The sequence below is a fragment of the Apostichopus japonicus genome, chromosome 2 (assembly GCF_037975245.1).
Source record: "Apostichopus japonicus isolate 1M-3 chromosome 2, ASM3797524v1, whole genome shotgun sequence".
NCBI classification, from domain to species: Eukaryota; Metazoa; Echinodermata; class Holothuroidea; order Aspidochirotida; family Stichopodidae; genus Apostichopus; species Apostichopus japonicus.
In genome coordinates, this window is record NC_092562.1 from 19,381,634 (window position 1) to 19,400,305 (window position 18,672).

An 18,672-nucleotide genomic window follows, 5' to 3' on the forward strand; every position below is an offset into this window, starting at 1 on the left:
GTCGCTCTTTACTTTTACGGGAACTACATTATGATCGCAATCTCAATACATTACACATGACAGTGCATTTTTTTTTTTTTTTTTGCTATGATAGCCTGACGTTTTGTATCTTGTGAACAGACCTCTTAATTGAGTAGAAAACAATTTTCGTATGCTGTTCCTGTGAGGCCTAAATGGGTCTAAAATTGCCTCAATTGACCCAATTATTGCACCATTTATTGTAGAATCGGGGAGTTTAAGTTTGTCTCCTGAAGCCTAATACAGACGTACAATAGAGGACTCCGTAAATTATATTTTTAATCAACATTTATACTCGTGTATTTTAACCATCCAAAGTTACAGTGTATTCATCGTTGAGTTTATATACCAAGAGTTAATAAAAAGGAACTTATAAGCAAATATCCGCTTTTGAAGACTATTTATGAAGACTTTCACGTGTATGCTCGGTTTAAAGTTACTAGCTGTGTAATTCCCGGCTTAACTTATACCTGGAACTATCAAAAATAAGCCTTGCAATAACATATCAATGAGTTCTCTCGCTGCATTTTGGCACTTAACCTGAGCTAAGAGAACAGTCGGGCGAATTGATGTAAACTGTAATAGGAGTATGCCACCTAAAGATCACCTTTGCTCTGTACAGTTAATTACAGTTAATTATTGTTGTCTTACCCATTTGTCTTGACATTCCATTTTATATGTCGTCCACACCGATCGCGTATACGCGTCCTCTGCGGAAAACACTATTCTTCCTTCCTCTGTGTACACTACATCATTCCCGGTAATACATGAAGAAAATGCATCGGGCAGACACAATATTCTATTAGTAACGCTCACATCATTACATGATTATCTTATATCTAACCATACCTAAATATGGGTTAATTGAAAAGAAATTATTATCTCATTCCGACATCTAATGAAATCGGTTTAACAGCTTCTTAGGTCGCCTTCTCATGTAGTCCGGGGATATCTTTCCATGAACTTAAGCTTCTGAAAACTAACTATCTAAGAAAAAGCTCTTTGGTGTATGAAACTGTCTTTGGAAAGTTTATCCACAGGACATTTGTCGTTCCAAATTAATCTGCTAGTAACTTTCGAACATTTATTTTAAAGTTGGTCATTTGTATTATCTGGTTAGGGAAGTATAGTTTGATTGTGATCGGAATAACGTGGTCAGTTTGAATCAAAGCAGAGCCAAATAAATAAATATTAACGCCTGAAAATGGAAGAAGATATTCACAGCTCTTGACATTTTCGCATGCAGTGACCGCTCAGTGATCCGTCACATGAACTATTGACATTTTGCTCACCCAGCCGCGCTCTGTCATCTCTGGGGCAAATCAAAATGATTATAAAACTAAAATATAAATACAACATGATAAATGTCACGGCTTTCTTAAAGTGAACAAAGACTGTGCAAATGAAAGGCAATGACTAAAACTTTAGCTTAGTCACAACTTCATTTAACTAAAGGTTTTACCTTAAAATTTCCTCCTTGCAAATGTCGTTCCTTAATGTTTTTCGTTACTCTTCCTGTTTTCTGTTTGTTTTACGTTCCAACTGTATCTCTCCGTTCGCTTTGTTTCATTCTACAGTTCATTTTACTGACCTCAGATTACTAAATCCTAGTTCTGTTAATTTTGTTTGTTTGTTCAATTACATTTCTTTTAGGCTCTTTTTGGCCGCTTAATAATTAAGCGTTTTACTTTTCTTACGTGTACTTATTAATTTGTTCCAATATTCGCTCCCCCATCCCAATAGACCCCCACCCCACCCCAATACACAGATATAAAAAGCTCGAAGCACCCCGTACTTTTTCTCCTTTCCATGCATTGGTTATGTTTTATTAACGTTTATGTATATGTAGGCTGTACAAATATATTGTTCACCTTTATACAGTTATATCCTTGCATTAGTTTGTACCTGTACTTACAGTTTATGATGGAAATAAAATGTTTCATTGTCATTGTCACTTGAATATACGTCACCTTACAGTTAATTTTCCAAACTTTTATTTTCTAAGCTTGACATCTTTCGGTCGTTTGAATGATCGCATATTGTAGGTCTGGCTTAATTGATTAGCGTTTGCCATTGCATCTCTCAACATTGCATTCTTATTGTTAGTAAAAAATGATATGCCATTATTATTTGTAGTACGATAAAGCAATGAAATAACGTAGCAAAGTTCTCCCCCCAACTCGACAATAAATACAACATACATTGAATTGACATTGTGTTCAATCAGGGATATTTCCATAACAACTCCCTGGCTCAATGTAGAAGCCAAGTTAGAACACTCAATAAGTATTTGTATACTTTACGCAGAATTTTAGTCTCGACATGTTAATAGTAACAAACAATTACAAAAACTTTAGGACAATATATTGTTTATTTAGTCAATCAGGTTTCCAAGGTAATCACTTTTAAAGTATTTTAAAACTCTGGAAAGCGCCTTTAAGGCTTAAATGATGATGACGTCGGCTCCTCGGTGCAGGCTATAATGGTTATATTAATCCATTGTTTTATCAATTCTAATGACTCATCCAAAACCGTTTCCTTTTCAACTTCAGAACATCCTTGTATGACATTCGACACTAGTAGTCAGTGATATATTTGTAACATAGGCCTATTATAAACACGTCATATGAAGCCATAAAATTCTTATGTTCTTCCACTGAATATTGTGTCGCACTCTGACGAACTCGGTCACGTTGACTGACGCACTTTGTTTAAAGGGTCATTCCCCCAAAAATTAAGGGTTTATACAAGCACAACCTGGACTGAGAGTAGCTGTTTTTAATGGTCTATAACATATCAAAATTTATGTTATGCCTAAAGTCATTATTTAAGCTATATTTTGAGTTTTGTGTTAACGTTTCATCAACCTGGACAAAGCCATGTAATATAGGCTACACACTTGGATGTCCTTCCAGTCCTTGCATCAAAGGGATGTAGAAATGACCTATTTCGCTTCTTTGTTTCGTGTTATTAAGCGTTTGAGTGCATATTAATTTGTGTGACTCAAATTTAATGTCAGAGTTCAGTAGTAGGCCTAATGCTTATCTCGCCATACCTTTCTTCATTTCATTTTCTTGTGGTGTGATGTTGTTGAACTGTAGGTTGTTATCTTATTTTTCCTATACCTGGGACTGCAGGGGCGTCCCTGAACAATTATGTTCACAGTCATCCTTCTTGATACCGCCAGAAATACAACTTTTTTAGCGTCACACGGCCTCTCGATATTATTTTTTTCTTTCTTGGTTGTTGGTTTTTGGTGTATGTAACCTGACAAGTTGACGTATATCATGTTTTCAACTTATTTTATGTTTGAATATTTTTCACAACTTCACCATTATCCTATACTTCTGATGTGCTAATAAACAAGTCGATAATTTCAATAATTTTCGTAAAAATATAGGACAAGTTGGTGAAACTCTGACTCGACAATAACTATTTAATATGACAAAGGAATTTAATCTACAACATGAAAGTTAGCGTCGGGCAATATTTTAACAGTAGGAAGAACACACTCACAAATACTAAGCCTGCATAATGTAGACAATAATTTTCTTGTTGTGTAAACAATGGAATGTGAAATTTCTTAATGGGGAGATGACCCCCCCCCCCCCTCCTGTTATATTCCCTCACCCTCAAAACTCCCATGTTTCAAGGCTTATTCATGCTCCGATAAAGCATTCGTGAAATTACGAGTGAGTAAGCGAAACACTGTCGTGGCCTATTCTGCAGTTGCTCAGATGTTTAGTTTTGCTGGGCTATGAAAAGAGTTAAACTCGAATCACGGGTACAAATATTACTATGTAATTTGGTACCAAACCTGCAGTGCAAATGGAGATAAAGAATGCTTTTAAGTTTATGGTAATACACACTTCCATGTCAACGTTTCCTGAAACTTAAACTTCATTTTAAACTATATTTAGAATAAGTAGGAAAGTGACTCCCCCAGTAAACATTGATTTGCGTGCTTGGCATCTGGTCAAATTAGTCAAAAATTTATAACCATGTTTTGTGTACGTATAATTGCCAATGTACAATTGTGTACAAAGCAAGATACAGAGGAACAGAACGATAGTTGAAGGCTGCAAATCTCACAAAGCCTTTCATTGGAGACTGAAATTAACGAGCCTGAAGGTTGTCCAATCAACTTGAATTTTATTTAAGGGAGAGGGAATGTTGTCTTGTGAGGTAATCCGATAGGAAGTATTGATTTTTATAATTAAGGGGCTTGGAAAAGAAAGACCCCACATTGATGAACGGATTATTATAGGTTACACGCTGAAATTATAAAGGCGGAAAGAGACTAAAATAGTCAATATAGTCTTCCTCTTTAAATGAAAAGAACCTAAATTTACGACGGATTTATCTATCAATGAAAGAAATGAGGAAGTTAATCCATTGAACACTGGCTGAAATATGGCGAAAGAACAGTTAGCTTTCACAGTGTAATATTTATGATACATTTTGAATGACGTGTGATTGAGGGCGCTTGGCATGTCGAAGACTGTTGAGGATTATAATGCTCGACCCCTCCAGCTGCTCATAACTGCAAAAAACACTCGAAATTTGCCAACTGCCCCCCCCCCTCCCCCCAACTGCCCCCCCTCCCCTCCCCACTTTCAAGAAGCTTACTTGAGGAAACTTATCGATGACCATTAACAAACAAGGGAAGGGACTGGCATCAAAAAAAGGCAATTTTATGTTATTGTCTGTTTTCTAAATGCTGTTAAAAAATCACTTATCTTCGTAAAACCTCATACATTTTATAGATTTGCATATTAACTGAGAATTCCCATGATTCACATGATTCCAAAGACGATGATGGTGGGGGGGGGGGGGCGGTTGGCAAATTTCGAGTGTAAGAGGATCAGGTAGGCCGGGTCATTGAATGCAACTCCAGTATAATGAGAACTGGTCACCAGCTTGGGTCCTCCGCCCTGAAACAAAATCAAACTTTAGACGTTAAATGCTGCATTAAGTCTGAATAATTACCTTTAGCATTGCACAAGTTAACCTTTTCGAATAGTGATATGGGGATCTGGTTCCCACACCCAGCTTTGAAAGGTAAGTAGTTTGTGGGGCTGGGAATTCAGGTTCACCCACCACAAGGCTATATTACTGAACCTATATGGTGCTAAAAGTACGTAATAATTATATCTCATACATTAATCTGGTTAGCAGCATATTGTGAACCAACTGTTAATTATCGATTGCTATTAGTTTCCTTTTCGTAAAAATGATTGATTTGAAGATTTAATGTGTATTTCTCATCACCGCCCCTCCTTTCGCTAACATTGATATAGATCATCTACCTGTAATAACAACACACCTCACACACACGACTTGAGCAAGTTTACATCGCTTGACATTTCAACTGCCGCAAATCCTAGGCTAAACTAACGTAAGAGGTAATTAGTCGTTCATAAAAACAACATTTACTGTCAACTTTCAGCTCGACGAGTCTACCCACGAAAGTTCCAGGGAACACCATGACGGTGTTTAGGGAAAGCTTTTGGGTAAGTTACATTGGTGAATGATGACGACGAAAAAAAGTAGGAAAGCTGTAATCGTAACTCCACTCACACCTCCTTTTCACTACAATTGTTCCAGCGAGAACCTAATGTTATTTGGTAATTCTGCTCAAAACGTTAGGATAGTGGACTTTACCAATGTTTTGACGTACGTATATTGGCCTAGCACTAGTACGTAACGTAGGCATATATTATAAGGCCATAGTGTTAATCTATGCCAGTTCTACTGCAAAGGAACGATACTTCTGTACAATACGTGTTTGAAAACAGGATACATAACCATATCAAATATGGATAACTTCTCTCCCCGAGCAATGTCAAAGTTTTACTATACTCAAATTCGAAACCCACACTTGACCATTAATACTAGGCTAGGCCTAGGCATGTTACTACACAACCGTCACAAGTGTTACTATTATAGTGTTAGTGTTACTGTTAGGTATACGCGTAATGAACAGACTTCAGTTTTGTAAGCCTATGCCATGTGAGAACTTAATTTGCACATGACCATGACCAAATTCGACTTGAAGCCTTGAGCTAAATTTAAAAGGCCGTGGCTATTCTTACGATGAGTCGTAACAATTATTTATAAACTATTCTTACGACAAAGGGAAATTCAAGCGCAGTAAAGTAAATAAAGCAACTGCGCATGTAGTAGGGGTAACCCTAACCCTAAACATAACCCTAAACCTCAATCCTAACCCTTACCCTAACCCTTACCCTAACCCTAACCGGAAATTATTGTTTCTCCTCGTCGTAAAAATAGTACTCCTGGTCATGAAAATAGCAACTGCGCATGCGTAGTCGGGAATTATTCTTACGACTAGTCGTAACAATAGCCACTTTGAATTTAAAAAGTAACAGAGTGCTTACTAAACTTATACTTGATAAAACAATATACATCGATATGACTCTTGGTACAATCTAAATTCAATGCATCTTAAGAATTTCTGAGTAGCACTAGGCCTAGCACTTTGCAGGTTATCTGTGGTAATCTACCCTCTATGCTTTTGTGTAGTTTGTTTTGTTTTAATCAGCCTAGTATAGGACATAGCCATATTGAAGATGTGATAGGTCTATAGGCTCAAAATGAAATGTTAAGCTATTACTCTTTGATTGCAATCTGTTTAAGTTAGCCAGTGTTCTTCTATACTGCGTACTGTATAGGCCTGAGACCTAGCCTGTACCTAGCTTGAATGTGAAAGTAAAGTTTTACACTGAGATCACTTGAGGTTTAAAGTCAAGACAATTTAGATACAGTTAGCTAATATCAAACATGGGCTCTGTGAGCATGTTAACTAAATCTAGTCAAAGACTATGTACAGTATATGGTGTGCAATGCTACCTATCTTTGCAGCAATTGACATAGTAATTGACACTGCACCTGTTGCTAATTCCTTTACCGTATACTTCAGTGGCAATAGAATGTTAAATGATCCATAGAAAATAGAGTCTCATAGATATTTCTACTGTTACTTTCTTAAATCCTTCTGTATGACTTCTAATCTTTAATGGAAATGTTCGTGAACATCTAGTAGCAATCCATGTTCCCTTCCCCTCCCACTGCCCACGAAAAATAGGGAAGAAAGTACTTGGTAGTTAATGAAAACAAAGGGTCTCATATTCTTGAAAAGGTCTGAAAAATTGTATAACACTGTGTATGGTGTGCCTGGACTTTGCTGGAGCTAAAACCTACAGGCACAAGTTTTTATGCACTATGTACCATAGTAGAGCAAAAATATTGAGCTCCGTGTAATCCAAGCTCAGCTACTGTTATACCTATGTAGTTTGTAAGCAAAGATGACATGGTGTTTTATGTAACCAAAGTATCCAGCTTGACAATTACAAATTTTGGGAGTTGAGTCACAAGCTATGTATATATTGGTGGTGTTTGTTAAACAATTTTAAACGGTAAAAAACATGGGGGGGGGGCGGAAACCACTCATTGAGAAACTTCTGTTCTATGAAATCAAAGGGCATATAAAATCATTCTCCTATAAATAATCATCTGGAATTGATATATGCTGCGCAGAACCTAATTGAGACGTTATGGTAACTTGCATATGTATGTACTGTATGCTCTTAAACGGTCATTTTGCAATCAAGTTTATAAGGTTTTTTCCAACATATATATTTGTGATAGTGACTTTCACCATTTCAACTATCCTATAGCCGTAGTGGCAGCAAGTCATGAGTCCAACAAGCTAAGTTAAGTAGAGATATATATACATTAAACAAACCTCTCATGTAACCCCAGGTCTTGATATGTTGTCCAGGTTTGAGTTTGTTACCTGACCAGTGCAAACAAAACCTAGTAATATTTGTCTTTGAAAGTGTGCATATATTGGAACATGTTTTGGAATTTATGTTTGAAGATGTCACATAGATAGGTGGACTTAAAATCATTATTTGGTATATTTTGTTATAAATTTCTCAGCAAAGTCAGCAGACCTGAAGACATACAATTTCTTCAAAATATCAAAGTGCAGGTTTCACTTTATGAACATGGGTTACATATTTGGGACAGAAAATGTGTTGTTTCCCAAATATAACAAACTCTCTACAATTGTGGATATACAAAATTGACCTGTCACATTTACTTTTGTAGAAAGTGGATCCATATTTCTGGAACACCTCCAGAAAGTTTCTTCTGACATTAATGTTTTCTACAAATAGTTTGCAGTACTATCATGAAGGTGTCACATGGTACTCTGTAATATATATCTACGGTTCCTTTGATCTCTAATTTAAGGAAATTCCAGCTAACAACAGTTGATCAATGTCATTGTGGAACTATGAATGATAAAATGTCTTATTTCATCTCATAGAATTTGTTTACTCCACCATACAGAGAATAATGTGTTTTTTTGTTGCTTTGTTTTTTGCATGTACTTTTCCCGACTTCTTAATTTTCTAAGTTACAAACTATTGAAAGCAATATAGTTTTGTGTTCGAAAACCACAGTGTAAACATCTTTGAATTTGTTATAGCAATTTGATCACATTTGCATAGCATTTCACGATAAGGATACTGGATAAATTTTTCCCGTTTAACTTCATGTATGAATCTGTGTGCAGCTGTTACTGTATTACAGTAGATTGCAATTTTAATGCCCACAACTGAGTACCATAAATATAACATGCAATGAGTACTGACATGATACATGTGAAAGCAAGAAATTTAGACAAATAACATTTATTGTATCATGCATCGGAACAGGATATTTGTTTTGTAAAATTCTACGTAACTGTACATGTCATTGCTACAAATGACACCGAATGTGAATAAATTTGCATTCCAGAGGTTTTGAGATGATAATAACCATTGAGAATAGTATTTCAAATGCATAAAAACTGTGTTTACTGTAAATTCTCCTCCACTCATAGTAGACATACACTAATGGGTTGAAAATAATATGAAACTCAAACAAGGAATTTTAAATAAACGTAAGCAGTGTAAATGCTGTACGGACATGTGAAGTTAAGTGTTTGTACCCAATTTACAGTTAACTCTCAAAGTTAAAAGCTGTCACAAACAGTTTGTGACAGGATTTTTAAACATTGTTGCCAAAGACAAGGAAGGAAACATGAGCGAAACATCCTTAAGTTGATTTCTGTTAAATATCCTTCCAGATAGAAAAAAGTGACAGCACAAGAATAAGCCATTCTGTCATGTGAGATGCTTTTAAATGCTTCATTTTGTAAAAGGACTCCATGGTTGCTGGCAAATTTGTGTAAATAATACTTGTCTTTATGTTCAGTACATAATAATGTCATGAATAAAACCGGTGTAAAATCGCAAACATGGGAGTTAAATGTCACTGCCTGCTGTAACAGTAGTCTTTAAGTATATAAACAAACGATCACATGAAAAGGAAGAGTTTGTCCAACACAAGATTTCATAAGCTAAAAGTATGCTTCCTGCTGTTGCAATGTACTGTACATAATTTACAAAATATTTTTTCCACCAAATTTAACGGTTTATATACCTGTTTTGAGAACTGATGGTTTCTTGATCTGATAAGGTTAGGAATGGAGGCTGTTAGTTGGTTATGCATTCTAATCTCTTTTTTTTTTTTTGGAGAACATAGAAATTAACAATTATCTCAAAGAGAAGAACTTATGGCAATGTACGTGCCTTTCTTTAATCATTTAAATGTTAACAATCTATATAGTCATTGTTTGTTTCAAAACTAATGAACACCAACATACAGGTAGTTTTGTATTGTACATAGTACATACTGTATTGTGTCACACATACAGTATTGGTAAAAGTTACTAGCCTGGTCAGTCAATGGTAAATAGCGAAAATTGAGTCTTGATCAGGAAAGCAAATCTTCATTGAATAATTTATTGAGGTATTGCATTTGCATACTGTAGCAAATTTGGCAAAGAGCTACACATGATTTATTCAAAGATACAGAGTTTGTGCCCATTCAAACCCATAGTATCACGTTTTCCAGTATTATGAGAAACCAAATGTATAAACACCAACACTGCTGTGGACACAAATGTAAACATTACATGATTCCCTGAATTGGCCACAGTAGAGCTACAAATGTGTGCCAGATACTTTTATTTTATGTATGATAGGTGTGTCTGTTTCTGTTAATGAGTAATTAACTAAAATGAATTGGAATATATCTGAGTACGTCTTTAGAACTAGTAGTCACATTTGTAGGACCAACCAGAGATAGCATCTGTTACCAAATTTCTGACAACATGGGAAATCCAAACATTTGCATGTATACATGTCCCTAATCTGACTGCTTTAAAATTATTGCCATCCTATAGATCATATATAGTCATATACGCAGTTCAAATGACTTACAGGTACTTATATAATATGGCCCGGTATAATCAAATAAAACTTTGTAAGCTATTATTAGTATATAAGAACAGTGTTGGTAGCAGACAATGCTAGTTCTAAGTTCTGAGGCCAATTTCTTTATTTGGTTCTTACCAGAGTCCAAAGTCTGATAACTTTATGATGTGAGAGGTATAAAGATATGTAGAGGTGTCGTATTTACAAGATACTTCCATAGTGGTAGCATTATTTGGGTAATATTTATGATGTATTACCTTTGTACAGACTTAAGATTGTGTAATGATCTGGGATGATTCATCATCATCAAATATGACCGTGTACAACCATAAAACAATATTACAAAATTTGGCCCTTGAAGACTGATCTTATAATCCCTAATGTTTGAGTTTGAATGTTTGCTACCCCATGGATGGAATAATTATATTGATGGAAGAAACTTGTAAGGACTTTGCTGAATTTACAAACAGTCATCATAGTTATGTAAACAAATGTCCAACATGCAAAGTGAATGCTAAATGAATCTGAGTATTTTGGAAGTGGGGAGTCGATCTGTGATTTACAGAGTGTAGTTACAGCTGTACATCTGCACAGAAGACATCAGAATTTGTCAGAAAAATTCCTACTTCTGGCACTGCAGTATTTTTCTTAAATGTTTGTTTCAATGTCATATAATACTACATATGTTTTTATCTCTACTCATATCTGCTGATGAATATAAAGGTCAGGATCTCTCCTGAGCTTGGTTGTGTTCCAACCCTTCTATCAAAGGCATCTTGATGGCTGTCCAGATCCCCTGATACTATGATCAGTATCTTGTTTGTATGAAATACCTAGATGACTCGTAATACAATCGCCACGGCTACAAGAGGTTGTTTAAGCAATTCCTCAGTCTGTAGAATGTTACCACCTAAGGCTAAGCATATTTTTTTACTACATGACTCATTTGTACTGTTACAAGAACCCCATAGACCAGTCAGTCAAATTAGAATGCTTTTACCAGTTTTCCTGACCCTGTCAACCCAGTGGTTGTGATTCACAGTCAACCCCTTATCGTTGAAAATTACATCCCAGCAGGGGTACCGAAATTGACCTGCATGAAATATGCCGTAGACTTTTGCAAGATTTTCTTAGCCCTGTGTGAGACATCAGATTTGCCTACAGGTATCAAAGAGCAGCCTTTTTGCAGTAATTGTATCCTTTTAACTTTGGAGTACATGTACTGTATATAAATATATATATATTTATTTCAGGTTGCATTGTTACTAAATTACCCCCAAACAGTAAAAGGGAACAATTGGTACTAGTCAATCTCCATCACTTTAGAGATGCTAAAAATAAAACAAGAATAAGTTGAAAGTGTTCGATCCATTCCAGGGGAAGCTTTATCGGCCCAAAGCTGGTGGTCTATTCACCAATCCTTCCACATTCTATCATATCATGTACATATTGGTCATTCTCTGTTAGTTTGCTACATATCAATGGCTGTTTGGACGACCAAAGGTTGAAACCTGGTTATCCATCGAACTACCAGAAGATTTCCTTAAAGATTGGCCCGTCTTTGCAACATTATCTTAATTTGATGGACTTAAAAGTAGTTTTGATATTTCTTTCTTTCTTTAGAACATAATTTTATACATTATTTTTGTATTACTTAAAGTACTGTAACCAATAGAATTTTGGTCATGTCTTAATATTTGATCATAATGTAAATTCAACTCAGGAATTGGCACCCAGGTTTGTCTGGCCCCTTCCAGAATTTTTTTATTCTAGCAAATTACGCTGCCTGCCCCCCTTCCCCACCCCAAGGAACGTATTAAAAGAAGAGTCTGGCTATGCCCCTGATTTGACCCAATTTTTATAAGTCAATTTTATGTTATGATGTTGTCTAGGGGAATATGATAAAATAATATGCCATTGTGATACAAGGTCATGCGACAGTACAATGTAAAGTTAACCAAAATGCTTTTATCTCAAGTAATAACAAGCAAGTTGAATATGAAAAGACAATGATTCATGGTAGTCCAGAACTTAACCATTCACCTGACAAGTTAAACAAAAGAATTGTTGTACACTAAAATACCTTGCCAAATGAGAAAGAAAGACTCATTGATATCAGAAAAGTTGAATACCTAATTATAGAAAAAGCATTGTTCTTTTTGGACATTGTCTTTCCATTGTTTACATATACATGACTATAATCTATGAATGTAAGGTCATGCCTTGATCAGTTGTTGTTTTTCCTGAACAGTGCCCTCTACAAGAGCACACTGTGATTGTGATGTGTACAGGGTATGAATAAGACAGATCAGAGATGATAATAAGACTGATGGAGGACAAAAAATAAACAAAGAAGGAAGGTATTTGAAGCAACTGCTTTGATAAACCATTGCTATGGTTGAGTGGATAAAGGCAGTGGCATTAGCAGCAATGCATAGCTAGTTTCTGGGGTTTGAAACCTTTGGCCTAACTCTGAGGGACAGCCTTAGAATTTCCACATACACACAGTGGTGTTTTTTTAAAGGGTTTTCATACTTCTAAGCTTGTTTTTGTATTCCTTGCCATGGTGATTGGTGTTTGTTTGATGTGTGTGTATAATATTTGTGTGTGTTTGTAAACTGTAAACACCATAACTTGAATTGGTACAGCTTGAGTAAAATTCACACTTAGTGTGTAAGAGAGAGAGTGACAAGCTGAAATTAACTTGATACTTGGTATTTATTGGTATTATTAGATTACTGTGAAGGTCAAATGGCATTTGAGGTCAAATGAATGCAAAATCTGACAACCTTATAAGCATGATGATTCCAAAAAATAAAGCTTGGTTCAACATCATACTTGTGTAGATTCCCCATTAGCAAATTCTACAGTGGTTGTGAATGGTCATTTGAGGTCAACAAATGTGTAAGTCTGCAAGAGCCTTGTTGATCACTTGAAATAAATAATGATCAACACCTAAATTGATTTTATTAATTAATTTATTAAAAAAAATATAGACTGCAGCCCATGGAGTTGCTCAGCTGGAATGTCAGACCCTTAGATTCATATTTTAGGCCATTCCTGTTTTAACTTGAACTTGTCTTAGGTTTACTGTTTAGGCCCTCCACTCTCTGCCTAGTAGGTCTCTACCTTGATCATACAAAGTTACAACCAAACACAAAAATTATCTTTGTCTCCTCCCTTACCTGTTTCCTCACAAATCTTGGCATATTTACTCCAACGTGTTCTAGGCAACTTTTTTTCAACATTGTACAGTACAGTACATACACCTTCGGCGACCAGTCAGAACTGGTCAGTAAGCTTCAAAGACCAATAGCACTGACTTGCTCATCAACTGAATAAAAAAATAAAAAATAAAATAGTAATGTTACGAATATGACCAACAGGAAAGCTGGTTGTAGAAAGCATGTTTAGACAGCTGTAATTGACATAGCGTTGTATCGTAACATCACCACCAAGAGAATTACTGAGGTTCATGCTTGTTTCTTTGTTGTGTGCATACAGTAGTGGCAACCACAAATTCTTAAACTTCAGAGTTCAAACTTTCAAGTTATTATATCTTCATCAGTTGGAAGAAGTATGAGACATAGTCACTGTGTACTGCTCATTTAGTATCTTGTGGGATTGGTGCAAATTTTACCAGAAAATCCTTATCCCGAAATACACTTGCAAAACCTAGCTGTCCAATAAAAACAAAAAGAAGAAGAAAATAAAACATATTTTGTTAAAATTTTTAAAATTTAATCCTACTTAAAGTTATCTAGGTATATCTAAAAAAAATACATACTTTCATTGACATGATAGAACTGCCATCGTTTCATGTAAGAAAATGATCTTTCTTTAATTTTATCGCCATCTTTGAGACAGTAAATTTGTCGTGCATGCGTGAGTAATTTTGAAAGTCTCATATGGTGCAATTCATAATTCAGCAAATTTAATTTAAATGAGAGTAGTGTGTATAATCCCTTGTGATTCTCGACGAGCCCAGAAGATGTAGAGGAAACCCTACAGGTTGTGAATTTGTGGGATTATTCATAGTTAATTTACTACATGTTGTACAGTGTATGCTGTGCAGTTGCATCAGTTCTGTCATCAACGCCTTGCTTAACATACAGTTCTACTGTAGAATAAGCTCATTCCATAGAGCATCCTGTTCGGTATAGTCTATGAGGCAGAATCTATGAGGCAGTACAGTCTGACTGTTTACTGTCTGGCTCTTCACAGTTTTAATACAAGTACAGTACTGTACACCGTGAGGCACAAACCAGTACGTACATCATCAGTATGAATGATACAAGTGGACTGTCCCTCATCTCATTATTATTTACATAAATATTCTTGTGTGATCCGATTAAATTCTACTTTGGATAGAACGCTTGTGACATGATTTCAGCCAGCTTTCTCAGCATACAAGTTGTGTGATGGAGCAAACCTCAAGTTGCGACGCCGATGAAATGTGGATAATTTTTTCTTCTTTTTTGCCTCTGTTGACTTACTCTCTCTCTCTTTCTGATACTCAACGATGGGAAGGTGATGTGTTAGCTCGCCTTTCTGCGTAACTTTGAAGATAAATTTTCTTAAGCTGTCTGAAATTGTAATGCATCCAGACAGTCTGAGGTTGTTCAATTTTTTTATTTGGCATCTCGGTTTCAATTCTTTGAGGTACCAACTAATTACTGATACATGAGTGACATGTTTTACTAGTCTCGAGTAGCTTAAAGGCTTTTTATCTTCAGAGATGTTCAAGTGGACAGCTCTTTCTGTAAGAAAAGAATGATCTGCAGTCGTGCAGTCTCTCCCCACAAAGAAAAGGAAATACTTCAAAAAAGCGGCCAAACACAAATCTGTGCTATTTTGGTTCATGTTTACAAGATCAAGAGGTCCCCTCTCTCTCTGCTTTCTCGACCGGAAGGAAGGAATCTGGATGAAATATGGTACCCTCGATGATCGGTCTGAAAGTCAAAAGTGTTCAGTTCTCATCTATCAAGGACTCTTCGTCATTGCTCCACATGGAGCCAATCTTTGGTAACAATCGGTGAGCTAGTTTAATCCATGTCCCATCGGTGGGTCGGCTACCCAATTGCATTTTACCAGAAGTAGCGTGTGGAGCGAACAGGAAGAGGATATATATCAGCTTTTCCACAGATAAAGGAAAGGACAGATTGTCTTAGTGCCAGGGTGTATAATGTAAACAGTGGTGAATATAAGTCAAATGAGTACTGTGCTGTTGTTGTACTTCCCCTGAGTCCCAAGGACAATAAAGTTAAACTTTGCCAGGGAATATTTCACAAGGATTGTTATGAGAGCTCTATGGGCTGGCAGTGTTTATGACACAGACTCAATTTTTTTGAATTCAACTTTTGATGACACATTTGCCTGGATTTATGTGATTTTTGTACATGATACTAAACACAGTCAAGATTTGCTTGCTCTGCATTTGTCGTTGTGGTGTTCTCGCTCGTAGTTTTCGTTCGGTTATTTCGTCTTCGATCATTGGAAACTTAAATCAGAGGCAGAGATGTTCGGCTCCACGTTCTACTCTTCTCTGCCTAAGGAGAATGGAAAGCTGAATGGTACACTGAGAAAGGTATTGTATGCAGTATAAAGTAGTTAATGTTAATATGTAATTTAGTACTGCATATTGCTGTGGACTACTGCACAGCTTGTTAAGATGGCATTTAAGGTGTGCTATGTATTACACTAGCTATAAGGATGTGTTGATAGACTGTGCATGCATGCATGCATTCTGTAATGTTTATCTGTACACACAGTAATTGCATTTACATTTCCCCTGTACAGTGTATGAACTGTGGAGCAGGATGTGTTCTTTGTCATGACAATAACAAGAGTATCTTGCGTGTAGATGAATCGTTCAATATTGATAGCATCACTGAACAAATATATTAATCATGTGGAAATTATTTAGTGTTCAAAATGTACATGAGGATGCAACAGACAGATAGACAGACAGACAGAGTATTATTTTGTTTTCTTTGGCATCCTTCCAAGCTTGTTATTTGTGTATCCCATTTCCTCTGCAGTACATGTATTTAACTGCACTCAGTAAATTAGTTAAGTGCAATACAAGATATACCTATGTCATGACATATGTCTGAAACTCTCAACTGTTATTTATCAGATGATAATGTCATGAGATTAGAATCTTCTGGATCTGACAGCAACATAGATCATAGTAATGTTAGATGGATTTTAAAACTAAGGCCTACAGTAGGTACAGTATGCAGTCTGGAAGGATGGCACAAAAGTTGTCATCAATTAAATTGGCTGGACTACTCAGTCTAACATACAGACCTTGACGTCTCGTCCATTCATCAGAAGCGACAAAAGTTGAACCGAATAGGAAAACATAATAACACTTTTATCCCCTCAAAGGAAATGTTTACAATAAATTAAAAAATTTTTAGGGACAAATGGTGTTAAAAGGGTGATATGTTATATTTGTATGAAGTTAAAGGAAAATGTTTTGTTTGGTTGAGTTATTAGCATAATTTATAATACAATAGAGTAACATATTGAACATTTAGGCATGCACTAAGGAGCCGAAATCAATCAACAAGTTAAACCTTCACAGAGCAATACAGAGGTTAAGCATATTCTTAAAGGAGCTTTGGGTCTTTTTCTATAGTTGGCGAACCATCGTCACCGAATAACAGCTTCACAGTATGCATTCCATTTACATCAACAGTGATTCTTGACAAAAAATGTGAAAATGCCTTTATCTTTCTTTATAACCAAAACGTTGTGCTCCAGTTACATCTCATCTTGTCACAGACAGTTACTTTGCAGCATCGCAGCAAGGCTAATAATAGTATTATATGATGTAGCAGGTGCAGTGTCCTCCCTGACTAGAATAGTTAAGACGTCAAGACCGATCAGACGATATTCGGTTGTGTTTACAGCTCAAGAAAATTATTCATTAGATGCAATTATGGGAACATAAAAATGTCTGGAAGACGGTTACTTCATTTGCGGCGTGTCGAAAGTTATCTTATAATGTACAAGACTACACAGTACGTAGACATGTACAGTGGGTGCATTGTCCTGGGTAGCTTACAACAATACTGACCATCAAACCAGATCCTGTACCTGTATATGTCACACCAATCCACACCATGGAAATAATATACATCAGACAACACCATGGAAATAATATACATCAGACAACACCATGGAAATAATATACATCAGACAACAGTCACAACACCATGGAAATAATATTCATCAGACCACATCATAGAAATAATATACATCAGACCACACCATAATTAATGTACATCAGGCCACACCATGGAAATAATATACATCAGGCAACACCATGGAAATAATATACATCAGACCACACCATAATTAATGTACATCAGGCCACACCATGGAAATAATATATATACATCAGATGAAGTTATGGGAGCAAGTTAGAATCATCCCAAAGATAGTTTATACTTTGTAGCATTCCAGAAAGAAATATTATACAGTACTATGTATGTGTCTAATTTCTTCTAACTTCAGACATGTAGCTTGAGTACAGCAAAATGTACATGAGTGCAAACTTGCAAATTAAATGCCCTTGGTAGGAGTACAATAACGATTATTTATGAGCACAAGGTGTGATCTTTGAGTACAATAGGAAATTTTGGCAGAACTAGTGCCTGCACAAGATTTTCCAATAGGTCCAGAGTACAAACATGTGTCAGTACAAATCCAAGATAAGGAGTACAGTATTCATGAGTACCAGGAACTCTGCTAGAATACCAGTACTGAGTACAGACTGGCTGTAGGTCTGTCAGACAGTATACACTAACTTCATCGGTGTTCATCACACTGGCAAAGTATTTACTTCCAAGGTTTAAATTTTAATCAGGTAGTAAGCGTAAGATTCATGCACACATGAATATGGATTAAACTTCCAGTAACCTACATTAAAAACTGTTTGCATACGAATGACTCACTTAGCTCTTCTTTTACCGGTCTCCAATATACATGAACTCTGACCCATCTTAGAAACATTTTGTGGCCCTTGCACCATATATCTGTTAAGTATGATGGACTCTGTCCTTCATAGCATAGTCAAATTCTTTTCAAGGAGCTTACAGGTAGTTTTAACAATAGCCTGGCACCTGGCTCATGTCCTTGAGGTAAGAAGAGAACTAGATGGTAGATTGTCCCTGGCAACAAACAAATTGCAAGGATTTTGAGGTAGAAGTTACCTCATTTCTCATAAACACCAATTGATTGTTGTATGGTTCGACTTCTGGTCAACTGTATGATTTTCCATCAAAATCAA

The 18,672-nt window shown here is 36.0% G+C and overlaps 1 protein-coding gene across 1 annotated transcript in view; it reads left to right on the forward strand.

The window, feature by feature from the left end:
• Positions 1–14,565: 14,565 nt before the first annotated feature.
• Positions 14,566–18,672, forward strand: part of LOC139979415 (F-BAR domain only protein 2-like) — a 71,277-nt gene continuing 67,170 nt past the window's right edge. The window contains exon 1 of the mRNA XM_071990187.1: positions 14,566–15,957. Within this exon, the coding sequence (XP_071846288.1) occupies positions 15,889–15,957 (69 nt within the window). The 5' untranslated portion in view covers positions 14,566–15,888. The remainder of the gene's footprint in view (positions 15,958–18,672) is intronic.